Genomic DNA, 13,577 nt, shown 5'->3' on the forward strand with positions numbered 1-13,577 from the left:
TACCGAAAGAACCAAAGAGTATAGATTCCTGCAGTCACGAAAGCTTCACATCAATTTAGAATCATCAGCAGGGTGTGGCCCTGTTAAACGAATACTGCCGGTGACACTGAGACATCTAAACCGGTCCGGCGATTTCGCCGTTTCAACAAACGCTGCTGGAAGGCATTGTACCGCAAGCACTCATTCAACGTAGGTAAAACATTAAAAAAGTAAAATTAAATAAAAATCACGACGTTTCGGAGGCAACACAAGCTTCCGTCTTCAGGTGGAACCGTCACAGCCACGACAGCTGTATCAAGTAAATGAGAGATTGCAGGGTGCCCCACCACCTTCTCCAACCATTATATAAACGCAGTGGTAGCTCCTGCAATCTCTCATTTACTTGATACAGCTGTCGTGGCTGTGACGGTTCCACCTGAAGACGGAAGCTTGTGTTGCCTCCGAAACGTCGTGATTTTTATTTTATTTTACTTTTTTAATGTTTTACCTACGTGACTTTACCGAAAAAACCTAAGAATATGAATCCTTGCAGTCACGAAAGCTTCAAATCTAGAACTCATTCAACGCTTGACCTAAGCCACCAAGCCACGGTCAACCCACCGCAGGATAAGAAGTCAATCATAAATGAACGAAGGCCTCCTCGCTCGCCGCCGTGTCCATCGCGGTGACTGTCCGACCATACTTCACCACGCTGGCGATTGCGTCCTGACCATCGAGATGCATTCGCTACCTCCCAAAAACCCCGGGCACCCCCCCCCACCCCGCGTCTCGCCGCGACGTCTGCCCACCGCAGATCGGCCACGCGACGTTACGGGGCCTCCAAGCGGCGAGCGGCAGGCTGCGTTTTTGCGCACCGCGGCTCCGATTTAATCCGCTAATGGCGTTGGCGCAACAGCAACAAAAAACCGCGTGCTGCTGCTGCTGCCGCGGCTGTTGCCGGGGGAGTCGATGCGAGGTCAGCCGCGTGCTCACAGCTCACACGGCGGCAGGAGGCGGCAGCAGTAGTGGCGGCTGCAGTGCCACTTAAGACCAAGCGAGCGAGCCCACAGCTAATGAGCGACTTTCTGACACGCGGACGTGCACGGTGCTGCAAAAAAGCGCTCCGTGGAATGAGTGTGCAGGCGCGTGGCACGGTATTGCATTGCAAGGCCGTAATTATAATATATATTGGGGGGGACACATGCCCCCCCCCAATATTTAAATATACTCAAAATGCCCCCCCCCTAATATATTGCTATGCTATGTAAATAGAACAACAACCATGGCCACAATATCTGGACTTCTCTTCATATAAATCAATGCATAGATTTCTACTTATATGATTGTGGTTATGGTTGTACTTTATTAATCCCTAATCTCTACCATTGCATACAATGAAACAAGAAAAGGTACAAAAAAACAGAGCAATGTAATACAATTCACTATTAGACATTATTGTAAAAAAATAAATAAAAAGTCCATCCCATGTGTTAGTGATGTTTTTAATATTTTAGGCAGAAAATGAGTTTTCAAATTTTTATCTTTTTCTGGGTTGGGACCCCCAGACACCCTAGAAGATTTGCTCCCCCCCAATGTTGACTCCATGGCTACGGCCTTGTTGTAGTGTACGCATTGTTCGATGCTGCTGATGCTGTTGCTGCGTTGGCAGTGGTGCACCAAAAAATAAAACTAAGCACACTGTTTAATAGCACCGTGCGTGTGTGTGTGTGGCCTGAACGAGAAAGTATATAGTAGGCGACGTTTCGGGCAATGGCCCTTTTTCATAAGGCATATTTAGAGAGGCCAGAGAAAGAGTGGATAATACGAGTTTGTTTCTGCACTTTACACCATGGCGGTCTGATAAGAATAACTTTCATTCATAATAGTTGACGGGGCTTTGTTGTTATACAGTATTACAAACATAAATGCAAACTTAAAACAATAGTTACGGCAGTTGTGCACAGTGATAAACAAACACAGTCATCTTTGGTTCGTTCGTTAAAGTCACGTAGGTATAAAATCAGCAATTGTTTCTTGCTGAGGTTGTCCCACCTGATGACGGACGCTTGTGTTGCGCCCGAAACGTCGTGATTGATTTTATTTTATACCCACGTGACTTTACCGAAAGAACCAAAGAGTATGGATCCATGCAGTCACGAAAACTTCAAATCTAGATTGAACACACCGTTGCAAACAGACTGTTGGGGCAAGAGCTGTGAGCGAGAACCTCTGCCAAGGGGGGAGGGGGGGGGGCGGTGTGGCCAGAGCCAATACCGATCGCGAAGGTCTGACCAGCGCTGGTAATTGGCAGAGCGCAACACACCTGGCCCGGGACTTGAACTCAGTGTGGCAGGTTCACAGCTGAGTGCGCGAACCACTGCGCCACTGCTCTCCGCCAATCCATAACAAAGATTACCCGTATAGCCTTAACAGATTGGTGAGGCAAGTGCTGTCAGCGAGCACCGATGAAGGCCGGCACGGCACGGCACACGAAGGGATGGGTGGCCAACACCACGCCCGGCCGCCTTTGTCTCCCTAGTGGTAATGTTTTTTTACACATAGCACTAGGTACTCATTTGAGGCTGAGTCGACCTAGGGCAGGCCCTGGACCGTCACTGGTCTTGGCCGTGAGCGGGAATTGAACTCGGGTCGCCGGGTTCGCAGCGCAGCGCGCTAAACCACCACACTACCGCCGCCCAATCCATAACACAAAGACAAAGATCCCCCGTATAGCCTTAACAGACTGGAGGGGCAAGTGCTGTTAGCGAGCAGCACCTACGAAGGCCGGAACGGTACACGAGGGGGTGGATGGCCAGCACCACGCCCGACCGCCTTTGCCTCCCCAGTGGCGATGTTTACACACCGCGCCAGGCACTCATTTGAGGCTGAGTCGACCTAGGGGAGGCCCACGACCGATTCAGATAATCGTCACCGGTGTTGGCCGTGAGCACACACACACATTGCATACAGACGCGTGTATGCACTTCGCACACATACACAGACACTTACGTCCCACACATGCCTGTGACTGACACGATGCCACGTGAAGTGAACGCAGTCCCCTTCATAAGTGCTGGGACCCGGGGCCTTCCTGTCGCTTAAAGGGTCAGGGGGAAGCCACGGGAGCCAGCGTCCCTGTTAGAGAGGATCAGTCTAAACCACGCCCATTGTCTTAAGGGGACTGTGCACAAGTGCAGTCCAGATTTGTTTCCAGGATAATGGATGCAATCATCACAGTGATGGTCACAACGATTATAATGACTATCATAAACATCGTGACCATCACCACTTGAATAATAATTCACTTATTTATGAATGAAAGCAACAATGAGTCGTAGGACACTTTTTTAAGGAGGGTCCTTGCTGCTACATTGGGTTTTTATTCATTTTAAGATGTTTTCAGCCAATTCATGACCAGAGTTTATAAAACACGTGGTCGGATGTTTTATCAACTCTGGTCATTAATTGGGGGGAGGGAGGGGGAGGGTAACACTCCACCCCCCTACAGATAGAAACATATGGCGATCAGTCCACTCGCTGTACTGCCTTCTCCTGGCGAGAGTTCCACACCATCAGTGCGGTGAACCACCAACCCTTGCTGCTGCCTCCACACAGCGCAGCCACCACCACCACCACCACCACAGCCCAGCTACTCTCATCATCATCATGGCAACTCCCATCATAATCACCGTAAAGTGTGCATTGAGATGCAGCTGTATGCGCGCGTAATATCAATCTAGATGCTACTGCATCGTCATTGCCGGCGCGATAACCATTATGAAGACCATCATTGCAAACATAATAAACGGCGTAATCGTCATTACCACCACCACCACCAGCAGCAGCACCACCATCACCACCCGCCACGGCCTCGCCCTGCAAGACGCACGCGGCGTAGCTCAGGAGCTCTCCGCACTTGAGTAATACATAGGCGGTGAATGGGAGCGCATTAATATTTAAAATTAACACGCACCCATTCATTATTCACCTGGCGCATTTGGCCTAAAAATGACAGAGACAGAGTGCGAGGCACACACAGACAGCGAGACGGAAACACACACACACACATATACAAAGACAAAGATCCCACGTATAGCCTTAACATACTGTAAGGGCAAGTGCAGTTAGCGGGCACCTATGACGACACACGAGGGGTTGGGTGGGTGTGATCAGCACCACGCCCGGCTGCCTTTGTCTCCCCAACGCTGATGTTTTACACACCGTACCAGGTACTCATTCAACGCCGAGTCGACCTAGAGAAATCCCAGCACCGGTTCAGATATTCGCCACTGACTGTGGCCGCCGTGAGCGAAAATGGAATTGGGGTTGCCAGGTTCGTAGCGCAGTGCGCTAAGCACTACACTAACGCTCCCCGCAAAAGACACGCAAGCAAACTCACACAAAACAAATGCAAAGATCCCCCGTACAGCATTTACAGACTGTTGGGGGCAAGTGCTGTTAGCGAGAAGCACCTATGAACGCTGACACATCACACGAGGGCGGTGGATGGCAAGCACCACGCCCAACCGCCTTTGTCTCCCTAGTGGCTAATTTGAGGCCGAGTAGACCTAAAGGAGGCCCAGGACCGGGTCGGATAATCGTCACCGGTTGTTGACCGTGAGCGGGAAATCTTACCCGGGTGGCCAGGTTCATAGCGCAGCGCAGCGCTAACCACTACCCCACCGCTCCCCGCAGGGACACGCGCACAGAGATTGCTTCGCGTTCGTGGGCACGGCTTAGTGCACGGTTATTTTTGGTCGATCTCAGCCGCTCAACAGCGACAGGAAGACGAAGAGGGAGGAGGAGGAGAGTGCTATGATGAATGTCCACGCTCTCACGACGACGATGATGATGATGGCGGTAGTTGTGATGGAGATGATAACGGCGGTGGCCATGGTTGACGGTGGTGGTGGTGGTGAGGATAACGATTGTGACGACAGTCATCGCGATGAAGATCGCGATATTAATAACACCAACGCCGGTCAGAGTGATTAAACAATTGAATAAATATTAATAGTTCAAACGGAAAGCAATGATGAACGTTACGTAACCACATTTCCTCGGTCGCTTTAAGACAGTGCGCGGCTGATCCCCTCCAACCGGGACCCTGCCGACTCCGCCCTCCCCGTGACGCTTTAAGGGAACAGCTGACAGCAGTTTACGCGAGCCATCACGACGACGATGATGATGATGGAGATCGTGGGAGATGGGCCTCGCCGTGATTTCACCATTCCCGCATAGTAGAACGTCCGTCCCACCATCATCATCATCATCTCGGGTGTTTTCAACAATGAACAAACCCCAAGCCGAGGTGCCTTCAGCACCGAATGGGCACCGAACCGGCACGGAAAAGATCTTCCTCTGGCGCATAAACGCCTCGAGTCTTCATCGCACGGCGATGATTGCGCGCACCGGAGCGAGTGCAGCACGCGGCTCACGAAGCGCAAGGAACGGGCAGCCACCGCCCCCCCCCCCACATCGACAGATCCGTGGCCGAGATTCGCGAAAAAGACTCGAGCAGCAGTGCGAGAGGGAGTGAGATGGATCGATTATTGACTTCGATTTTGTAGCTCCGCGATGCTGCACGTATCTGATCACGTGCGCACAGACCCGCGCGTCCACAGACGTGGCTCGTGATGTCAGTGGTGCCCTACTTCTCGTACAGTATCTTGAGATGCAGATTCTATAAATACTATATTTTGTTCAACTGAATAACCATACAGGCCCTCACACAAACACCCAGATCCCCCGTAGGGCTTTCTCAAACTGTTGAGGCAGGTGATGTTAGCGAGCACCTATAAAGGGCTCGCACGGCACACGAGGGGTTGGGTGGCCACCACCACGCCCGGTCGCCTTTGTCTCCCCAGTGGCGATGTTTACTACACACCGCACCAGGTACTCATTTGAGGCTCAGTCGACCTGGGGGAGGCCCAGGACCGGTTCAGTTGTTAACCGCTGCACCACCGCTCTCTTAATACACACAAAACCACACACATGTACAGCTATTTTTTTCAATCCACTGCTGGATGAAGGCCTCCACACGCAACGCGGGTAGCTGGGGTTTATTTGACTCTACTTCATGCTGTTCAGGGCAGGTGGGTGAAGGCAAAGGACATAGCTGGGAGCATAGAAGTACAGTACAACAATGGATGTTGTCGGCCTTCAATTTCCTACCCCCCACTTAGTCAAACAACCACACACAACCACGAACGCGTTCAACAGAATCCATCGACTACAACCACCACCACCACGAGTGAAATCAAGTCACCGATCAAGCATTGGGACGGCGATCGCCCTTCAGCTGTTAGCCCGAGCCAGAAGTGGAAATTCCACATTTTTATGGCCGGGGGGGGGGGGTCACAGCTGATCCGCGGAACGAGCCGGATTGACTCTCGCACAAAAGCGATGCTCGCAATGATCACGAACAAAATCGGCAGCGGCAGCCCATCATCAACAGCACGCACAGCACGCGTCTCATCATCTGCCGTGTCTCGTGCGTGCATGCGAGCACGCCAGCCGTCGCGCAGAAGATGTGCTGCAAATCACATCTTTACACGCAAGCATCTGCACCCTGTGCATGCGCACGCCACGACCCTCTCTGCGTGTGCACACTACGACGCAGCGATGCACGTGCCCGCAAACTGATCCGTACATGTACACATTGCTCAATGCACGTATCGCACCCACCCGTCATTATGCATATCGGCATATGCACGCGCGTCAGTGGCTGCGCATCAATGACCCCCGTACATGGACACACGTGGGGGAACGCACAGAGAAGGGAGGAGGGAGACAGTACGGGGAAGCAGGGGCAAGCAGGGAGATGTTAGGGAGAGACTCAGGGCGACGGGGAGAATGCACGGAGATCGAGGGGGGAGCAGGGATTGGGGCAGCACAGATGGATACAACTCGGGAGATCACGGCTAGAGCTGGAAGCGCGGTGCACAGATAATGGAGACAACACGAAGATCACATAAAGAGCTGAGAGAGAGAGAGAAAGAGCTGGGAGAGATTAGAAAGCTTCGTGGGGGGGGGGGGGCGGTCGGTCGGGGTGGTGGTGGAGGTGGCACAGATAACGAGGACTCCGCATCCACAGCGGAGAGATGGAACACCTCGTGGAGATTTACGGAGAGAGCTGGGGCGGGAAGAGGATCGACGAGGGAGATACATAGCGGAGAGGAGATAGGGCCGGGGGGAGGGTGGGGATAGAGAGAGGGTCGGGGGAGAGAGAGGGTGGGTCAGGGTGAGTCAAATCCCTCTCGGTACCTTCTGAGAGTTCCAGCTCCAGTTCGGCGAGGCGCGCGCTCACGTCGGACGGGAGACGCGGAGTCGCCTCGCCCCCACGCTCGGCCATGCGGGCTCCCTCTCCCCGCGGTGCTGGGGGCAGCGGCCAGGGGCAGCGGCCAGGGGCAGCCTCGCCTGGGCTGGGCTTAGGGGCTGGGGGATTATCCCTCCGACTCTCAGTTCACCCGGTCTGCGTATCCGTCCGTCCCTTCGTCCGCGTGTCTTCACGTAACCTTTGTTTCTCCGCGTCTCTATGTTGGCCCGTGGATCTGTGTGTGTCTCTCTCTCTGTGTGTCTCGCGCTGTCTCTCTCTCTCTCTGTATCTCCCCCGAGTCTTTGTGTCGCGTCTCTCTGCGTTGTCAGTCGATGTGCCCGTGTCCTATTCTGCCCGTGTGTCTAACTGCTGAAGAGCTGGCTGCTACTGCTGCTGCTGCCGTACGCTGGAGCGCACGAGTGCACGGCACCATGCGAACAACGCCACAGCCTCCCTCCCCCCCAGCCACCACCACCACCACTCCTCCTACTCTCTCCTCTCCGCGCCGCGCTCTCCGATTCCTCCAGCGTCTCCCCGCACCCACTCCTATAACCATCCTCTCCCCTTCCCCACCTCCCCCATCGAGAGCTTGACTGCTCCTCCCTCCAGCTGCCACCACTAACGCCACTCTATCTATAGTTCTGTAGCCGCTGCCCGTCTCCTCCCTGCCCAGCAGCCCTCTTCATCATACATCCACAGCGACTCTACGACTCCTCCACCTCCTCTCCATCTACACAAACTCCCCCCTCCTCCTTCTCATCCCATCAACTCCACTCTTCACATCCCCCCCCCACCATCTCCACACAGCCCCCCTACCCCTCCCTCCTCTTCATCCCATTCACTCCACCCCCCACCACCCACCGGTCTCCCCCCCCCCACTTCCACTATCCAGGCCACGTGACACAGCCATATCGGCGCGGTCACGTGACGCTCTCCGTGTCGCCTTGCGCAGGAATCTCGAGGAAGAAATCTGCGGAAGCCACTCGCGTCGACCACGCAGCTGGTCGACGCGCCGATATGCGCGTTGGTCGTCTGTTTTAGGGCCCCCCCCCCGCCCCCGTTGTCGAATTCCTGTGTCGTCATCGCGCCGAATAATTTCCCAATTCCGAACTCGAGACCCGTCGGAATAACGGCCCTCGGAAGATGATATCACAGAGCTCGTTCAGAAAGTCGCATCCCCTTGTCGGCTATTGGGCCACTCCCAGGGGTGTCGTTTGGATGTGCCCTGCAAAGTATTTATTGCACGTCAGTCGAAGCGAATAGTTTTTTTTTATTTTCAGCGAAGGGATTTAACGAAATTATGTATGAAAAAAAAATGCCACACCTTGCCTCTAATGTAATAAAAATGTTCGTGCACTCATTGGTGACACGGCTGAGACCATCAACTTACAGCGTTTGAGAACCCGGTTTAATCACGGACCTATGATCTCAGCGGTACCGGCTCGGTGTCTATGACAAGGCCCATTATGAATCCACTGATTCACCGGCGGTGTCATATGTCAACTAGAGTTCTATCACTTCTTGTAAGCGATGAGCAAACTCATCTGACAAAAAATATTAAGTTGCGTGCAGGCTAGGAACACGAGTCTGCCTACGTACACACGCACATTGTGGTTTATAGCAATAAACTAAAAATTAAGATTTTTTCCACTGATCTATGTTATAAATGTCAATTCTATACGATTCCAATCATTTTTATAGCCAAAATCGCCAAATTTGCGGAGCTCCGCTGCAAATACAGGGAGAGACGAGAGGTGAGGCAGCGACGAGCTCAGCCTCTCCTCTGATTGCGCAACCCCTCAGAAACTGGATGTAGAGCGGGCAATAAGCGCGTGCCTGTTGCTATTTCTCAGTATGTCACCAATGTAATGTTTGTAGACCCCTTCATCTCATGTCTTCGCCTTTCATACTCCAGGTAACGTATTTCACGTACGTGTATAAATATATTTAGCACCAGGAGAGGCAGCTATCACATCTGCCTCACTGAGGGGGGCGTGTCCGACACGCCCCCCTCAGTGAGGACACGCCCCCTCAGTGAGGACACGCCCCCTGGCTCTGACACGAATCAGTGCCTCCCCAGCCGTTGACCTCACCGCACGTCACTGTATATTTTTAGGTTTTTTCTCGGTAAAGTCACGTAAGTAAAAAAAATTAAATTAATAAAAGTAAAATAAAAATAAAATCACGACGTTTCGGAGGCAACACAAGCTTCCGTCTTTGCCTCCGAAACGTCGTGATTTTAATTTTATTTTTTATTTTACTTTTATTAATTTTAATTTTTTACCAACGTGACTTTACCGAAAAAAACTAAGAATATGAATCCTTGCAGTCACGACAGCTTCAAGTCTAGAATTAACGCACGTCACTGGTTTATAGGCAGCAAAAGGAGCGATTGTCACGACCAAAGGGGCGGTTTATCCCATCACGGGACACCAGCACGAGGCGTGTTTAACAAACGCAGCCTTGGACAGGACCGCCGACTATCGAGACAAAACTGTGGACAATTATATTCGTCGGAAGGGCAAGATACACAATTGTGCATCGGTTCTCATCGTGCCTAGTAATCGTCAGCACGGAATCGCCATAATCACCCACTGCTGCCCGGTGAATTGGCCGTGGCTGGCGATGGCGAAGTGTTGTTGTTTGTGTGAACATTTCATGGAAAATGGGAAAATTGGAAAATGCACACGTCTCTCTAAAAAAAACGTATCTCACACATGACCAAGATATATACATGATGTTTATATTTTAACTGCATCCTTTTCTTGTTTTATTCGAGTAAAAGCATTATCAACGCCCGGTACTACCACATCACTCCAGTTCGCACCGCTGCACCGCAACACAATCGGTGGGGAAACTCAGCCCCCGTCTCTGCCTGCATGGGGATATCTCGGGCGCGTGGGGGGTTGGCGGGGTGGGTCATGTGACCCGAAAATTGATACCAGATTTCTCCGGCTGATAAGAAGAGAAGGGAGTTCTTTATTAAATCCAACTGCCCGCGTGGTTTGAAGGCCAACGGGGGAACAAAGTGGCCGGCAGACTGTGTCAACGAGGCTCGGGCGACGGTTGCATATACAAACGATTATTTGCGTTAAAATATAGAAGCTATTTCTTACTTAAGTGTCTACTGTACGCAAGTTGGAGATATCGTCTTGAATGGTTATGGAAGGTTGTCGCGGGCTTGGGCCGGACACTAGGACTGAACGATTTGGGAAAAATATCTAATTGCGATTTTTCTGACATTGCGATTGCAATTTGATTTGCGATTACATTTTTTTAAGTCAAATATTTAAAGCATGTGATGGGGCATTACCACATGATACCATCAAAATATGAACTGCTCTATATATTATTCTTGGTTCTTTCGGTAAAGTCACGTAGAAGGGAAATAATAAAATAATAAAAATAAAACATAATAAAATACAATTCTCACAGTGAGAATTGTATTTAATTTTAGTGAGAATTGTATTTTATTATGTTTAAATTGTATTATTTTATTATTTCCCTTCTACGTGATTTTACCGAAAGAACCAAGAAGATGAATCCCTGCAGTCACGAAAGCTTTAAATCTAACTTTGCTCTATATATTCATGTGCAAGGGTGATAACTTAAAAGATATGTATTGCTTTCAACATGTATTTATTAAAATGTTTTAAATGAAATAGAACAATCAAACATAGAACAATTAATAAGTGAAATAAAGTTATAATAATAATAATAAACTATTCCAATAAGAAATTAAAAGGACTTTTCAAATCGCAAAAAATCGCAGCCTTTGCGATTTGCTAATCGCATTGTTTTCTAAATTGCAATTTCAATTTGAAATCAATTAATCGTTCAGCGATTAATCGGGTTTCAGCCATGGTAGCTGTCGACGAGGCTCGTGATGAAACGCGTTATGAAACACATCCATCCCTGAATGCACCACTGTGTGGATTATGTCTAAACTATAAACTAAAATCTTCTTGGTTCTTTCGGTAAAGTCACGTAGAAGGGAAATAATGAAATAATACAAATATACATTTAATATATTTTATAATGTTTATTTTTTAATTTTATTATTTCCCTTCTACGTGACTTTACCGAAAGAACCAAGAAGATGAATCCCTGCAGTCACGAAAGCTTTAAATCAAACTAGAAACTAAAACTCTATTTTTTTATTTTCTCAGTCAAGGCCCACTGAGCCTCTGTAGCGCTTTATCGGAAGCGACCTGGCCACAGATGATATCTCAACAAAGTGCCCGATCGTGTGGAAATGTCTTGCAGCCAAATACTCAAAATGCATGTTGATTCTAAATATGGAGGGAAAACCGGAGGACCCGGATAAAAATCCACGCGACCACGGGGAGAGAGACACGTCAACTCCAAATGTGCAGGCGTCAGGGGTCAGGATGGCACCGACTGATGATCCTTACCAACTCAACAACAACCATCACACCGACTGGGCTCTCATTGATAGTCTGTGTACGGCCATGGTTCACTAATGAGCCCTAATACCTACGAAGATGTAGCTTGACATGGCCCACTGATGATCCATAATAATTACGAGGGCCATTAGAACACGCTGGTGTGTGTTCTTGGAAGTTTGTCTTGGCGTAGCGCACTGCTGCGCCCTCATTATAACGAGATCCACACAGAACTGGCTTCTTATTTGCTAGCCTATGGTAGGGAATTTCTCAGTCGATGTGATGGTTGTTGGAGTCGGTGGCTATTTAATCGCAAAATAGTCATTCATAGGCACATCACGATGCATTGATTAGTCGTTTAGAGGCGATTCTTGCGCGCACACTATGCATCAGATCGTGCGTCTGAGACTCGGTAATTTATGATGGATTTAAATTCTACGCATACCATATGTGCGAATGATGTGCGAACGTTTCGAAACTTGAATAACGAAGAGGACCAAAGTTAGACGAATATTATCGATTAGAAAACAAGTTGAGATTCCAATCGAATCGCTTGGGCGGTGTGCTGCTACGGTCTTTAACTCCAGTCCTCGAGACCCTTCGAGGTGCAGATATACGTGAGTCCCACCAATCTGTTATATTCACGTGCATGCCTTTAGAGCACATATTTGGCTGCAACAGATATCCACTTCGTTGAGCTATTACTTGTGAAATCTTGACTCGAAGCTTTCGTGACTGCAAGAATTCATATTCTTGGGTCTTTCGGTAAAGTGGCGTAGAAGGGAAGTAATACAATAATAAAAATAAAACATAATAAAACAATTGTTTTATTAATAATTTATTAATAAAACATAATAAAACAATTGTTTTATTATGTTTTATTTTTATTATTTTATTACTTCCCTTCTACGTGACTTTACCGAAAGAACCAAGAAGATGAATCCCTGCAGTCACGAAAGCTTTAAATAGAAAGAGCTATATAGTTTAGTGGGCCGTACCCATTAAAAAATATACTTTAGTTTAAACACCAAGCAGTTCACGAAGCAAGCCGGATAGTGAGTGTCTAAACCGGTTCAGGATTTGCTTTCGCTCGAACCAATATTGCTGAAATTGTGCACTGCCAGACTGCCGTGTAGCTGATGGGATGTGTAAAAAATACTTGTATATTTTTATGTGTAACAGAGGTCGCAAACGGGTTTTGATTCCTTACCCGTACCCGGTCGCATTCCTTACCCGTACCCGGTCGGCCGGGTACGGGTACCCGTTCCCTACCCGTACCCGTACCCTACCCGAAATGAGTGACAAACGGTTACTCACCAGTGACTCACGGCCCACTCGTACCCGTACCCGGCCGCACCAGGGTCGCAAACGGGTACCCGTACCCGGCCGGGTACGGGTAGCCGGGTATCGGGTACCCGGTTGCGACCTCTGAGGCCTATTGTATTGTTCGATTATATTGTTACTTGGCGGGGAGTGTTTAGAGGGGGCTAAACGGGCGTGGTACGGGCTGGAGAAGAGACGGACTGATGTGGTACAGAAGGATGTGGAGCTGATAGGTGATAGGGCTTGCCAATGACTGGTACCAGCGGTGTCAAGATGGGCCTCTGTGGAGCAGGTTCCTGAGAAGTTGGAGGCAGTTGCCCTCCAACAATACAACAGAGGGCAGAGGAGCGTCGCTCACAACAACGAGCGGAGCGCAGGACGGATACAAAGCAGAAAGTCGGCACAGTCGGTGCATCTGCCAGTCATCTCAATCAACCCATGGCGCCTGGGTCTGTTTCGTGGCCTCATGCCAGCGGGCCTTCGACGCTTGCCTGGCCTCAATGTGCACCGAGCCTGGCACAAGCGCCGTGGTGACGTCGGTTGTTGTTGTG

General features: G+C 49.8%; 1 protein-coding gene across 1 annotated transcript in view; it reads right to left on the minus strand.

Moving 5' to 3' along the window:
• LOC144723131 (disco-interacting protein 2 homolog C-like) overlaps positions 1-8,027 on the minus strand; it is a 168,382-nt gene extending 160,355 nt beyond the window's left edge. The window contains exon 1 of the mRNA XM_078601714.1: positions 7,246-8,027. Within this exon, the coding sequence (XP_078457840.1) occupies positions 7,246-7,333 (88 nt within the window). The 5' untranslated portion in view covers positions 7,334-8,027. The remainder of the gene's footprint in view (positions 1-7,245) is intronic.
• Positions 8,028-13,577: the final 5,550 nt, after the last annotated feature.

This window comes from Lampetra planeri, chromosome 1 (assembly GCF_965212315.1).
Source record: "Lampetra planeri chromosome 1, kcLamPlan1.2.h2, whole genome shotgun sequence".
Classification (NCBI taxonomy): domain Eukaryota; kingdom Metazoa; phylum Chordata; class Hyperoartia; order Petromyzontiformes; family Petromyzontidae; genus Lampetra; species Lampetra planeri.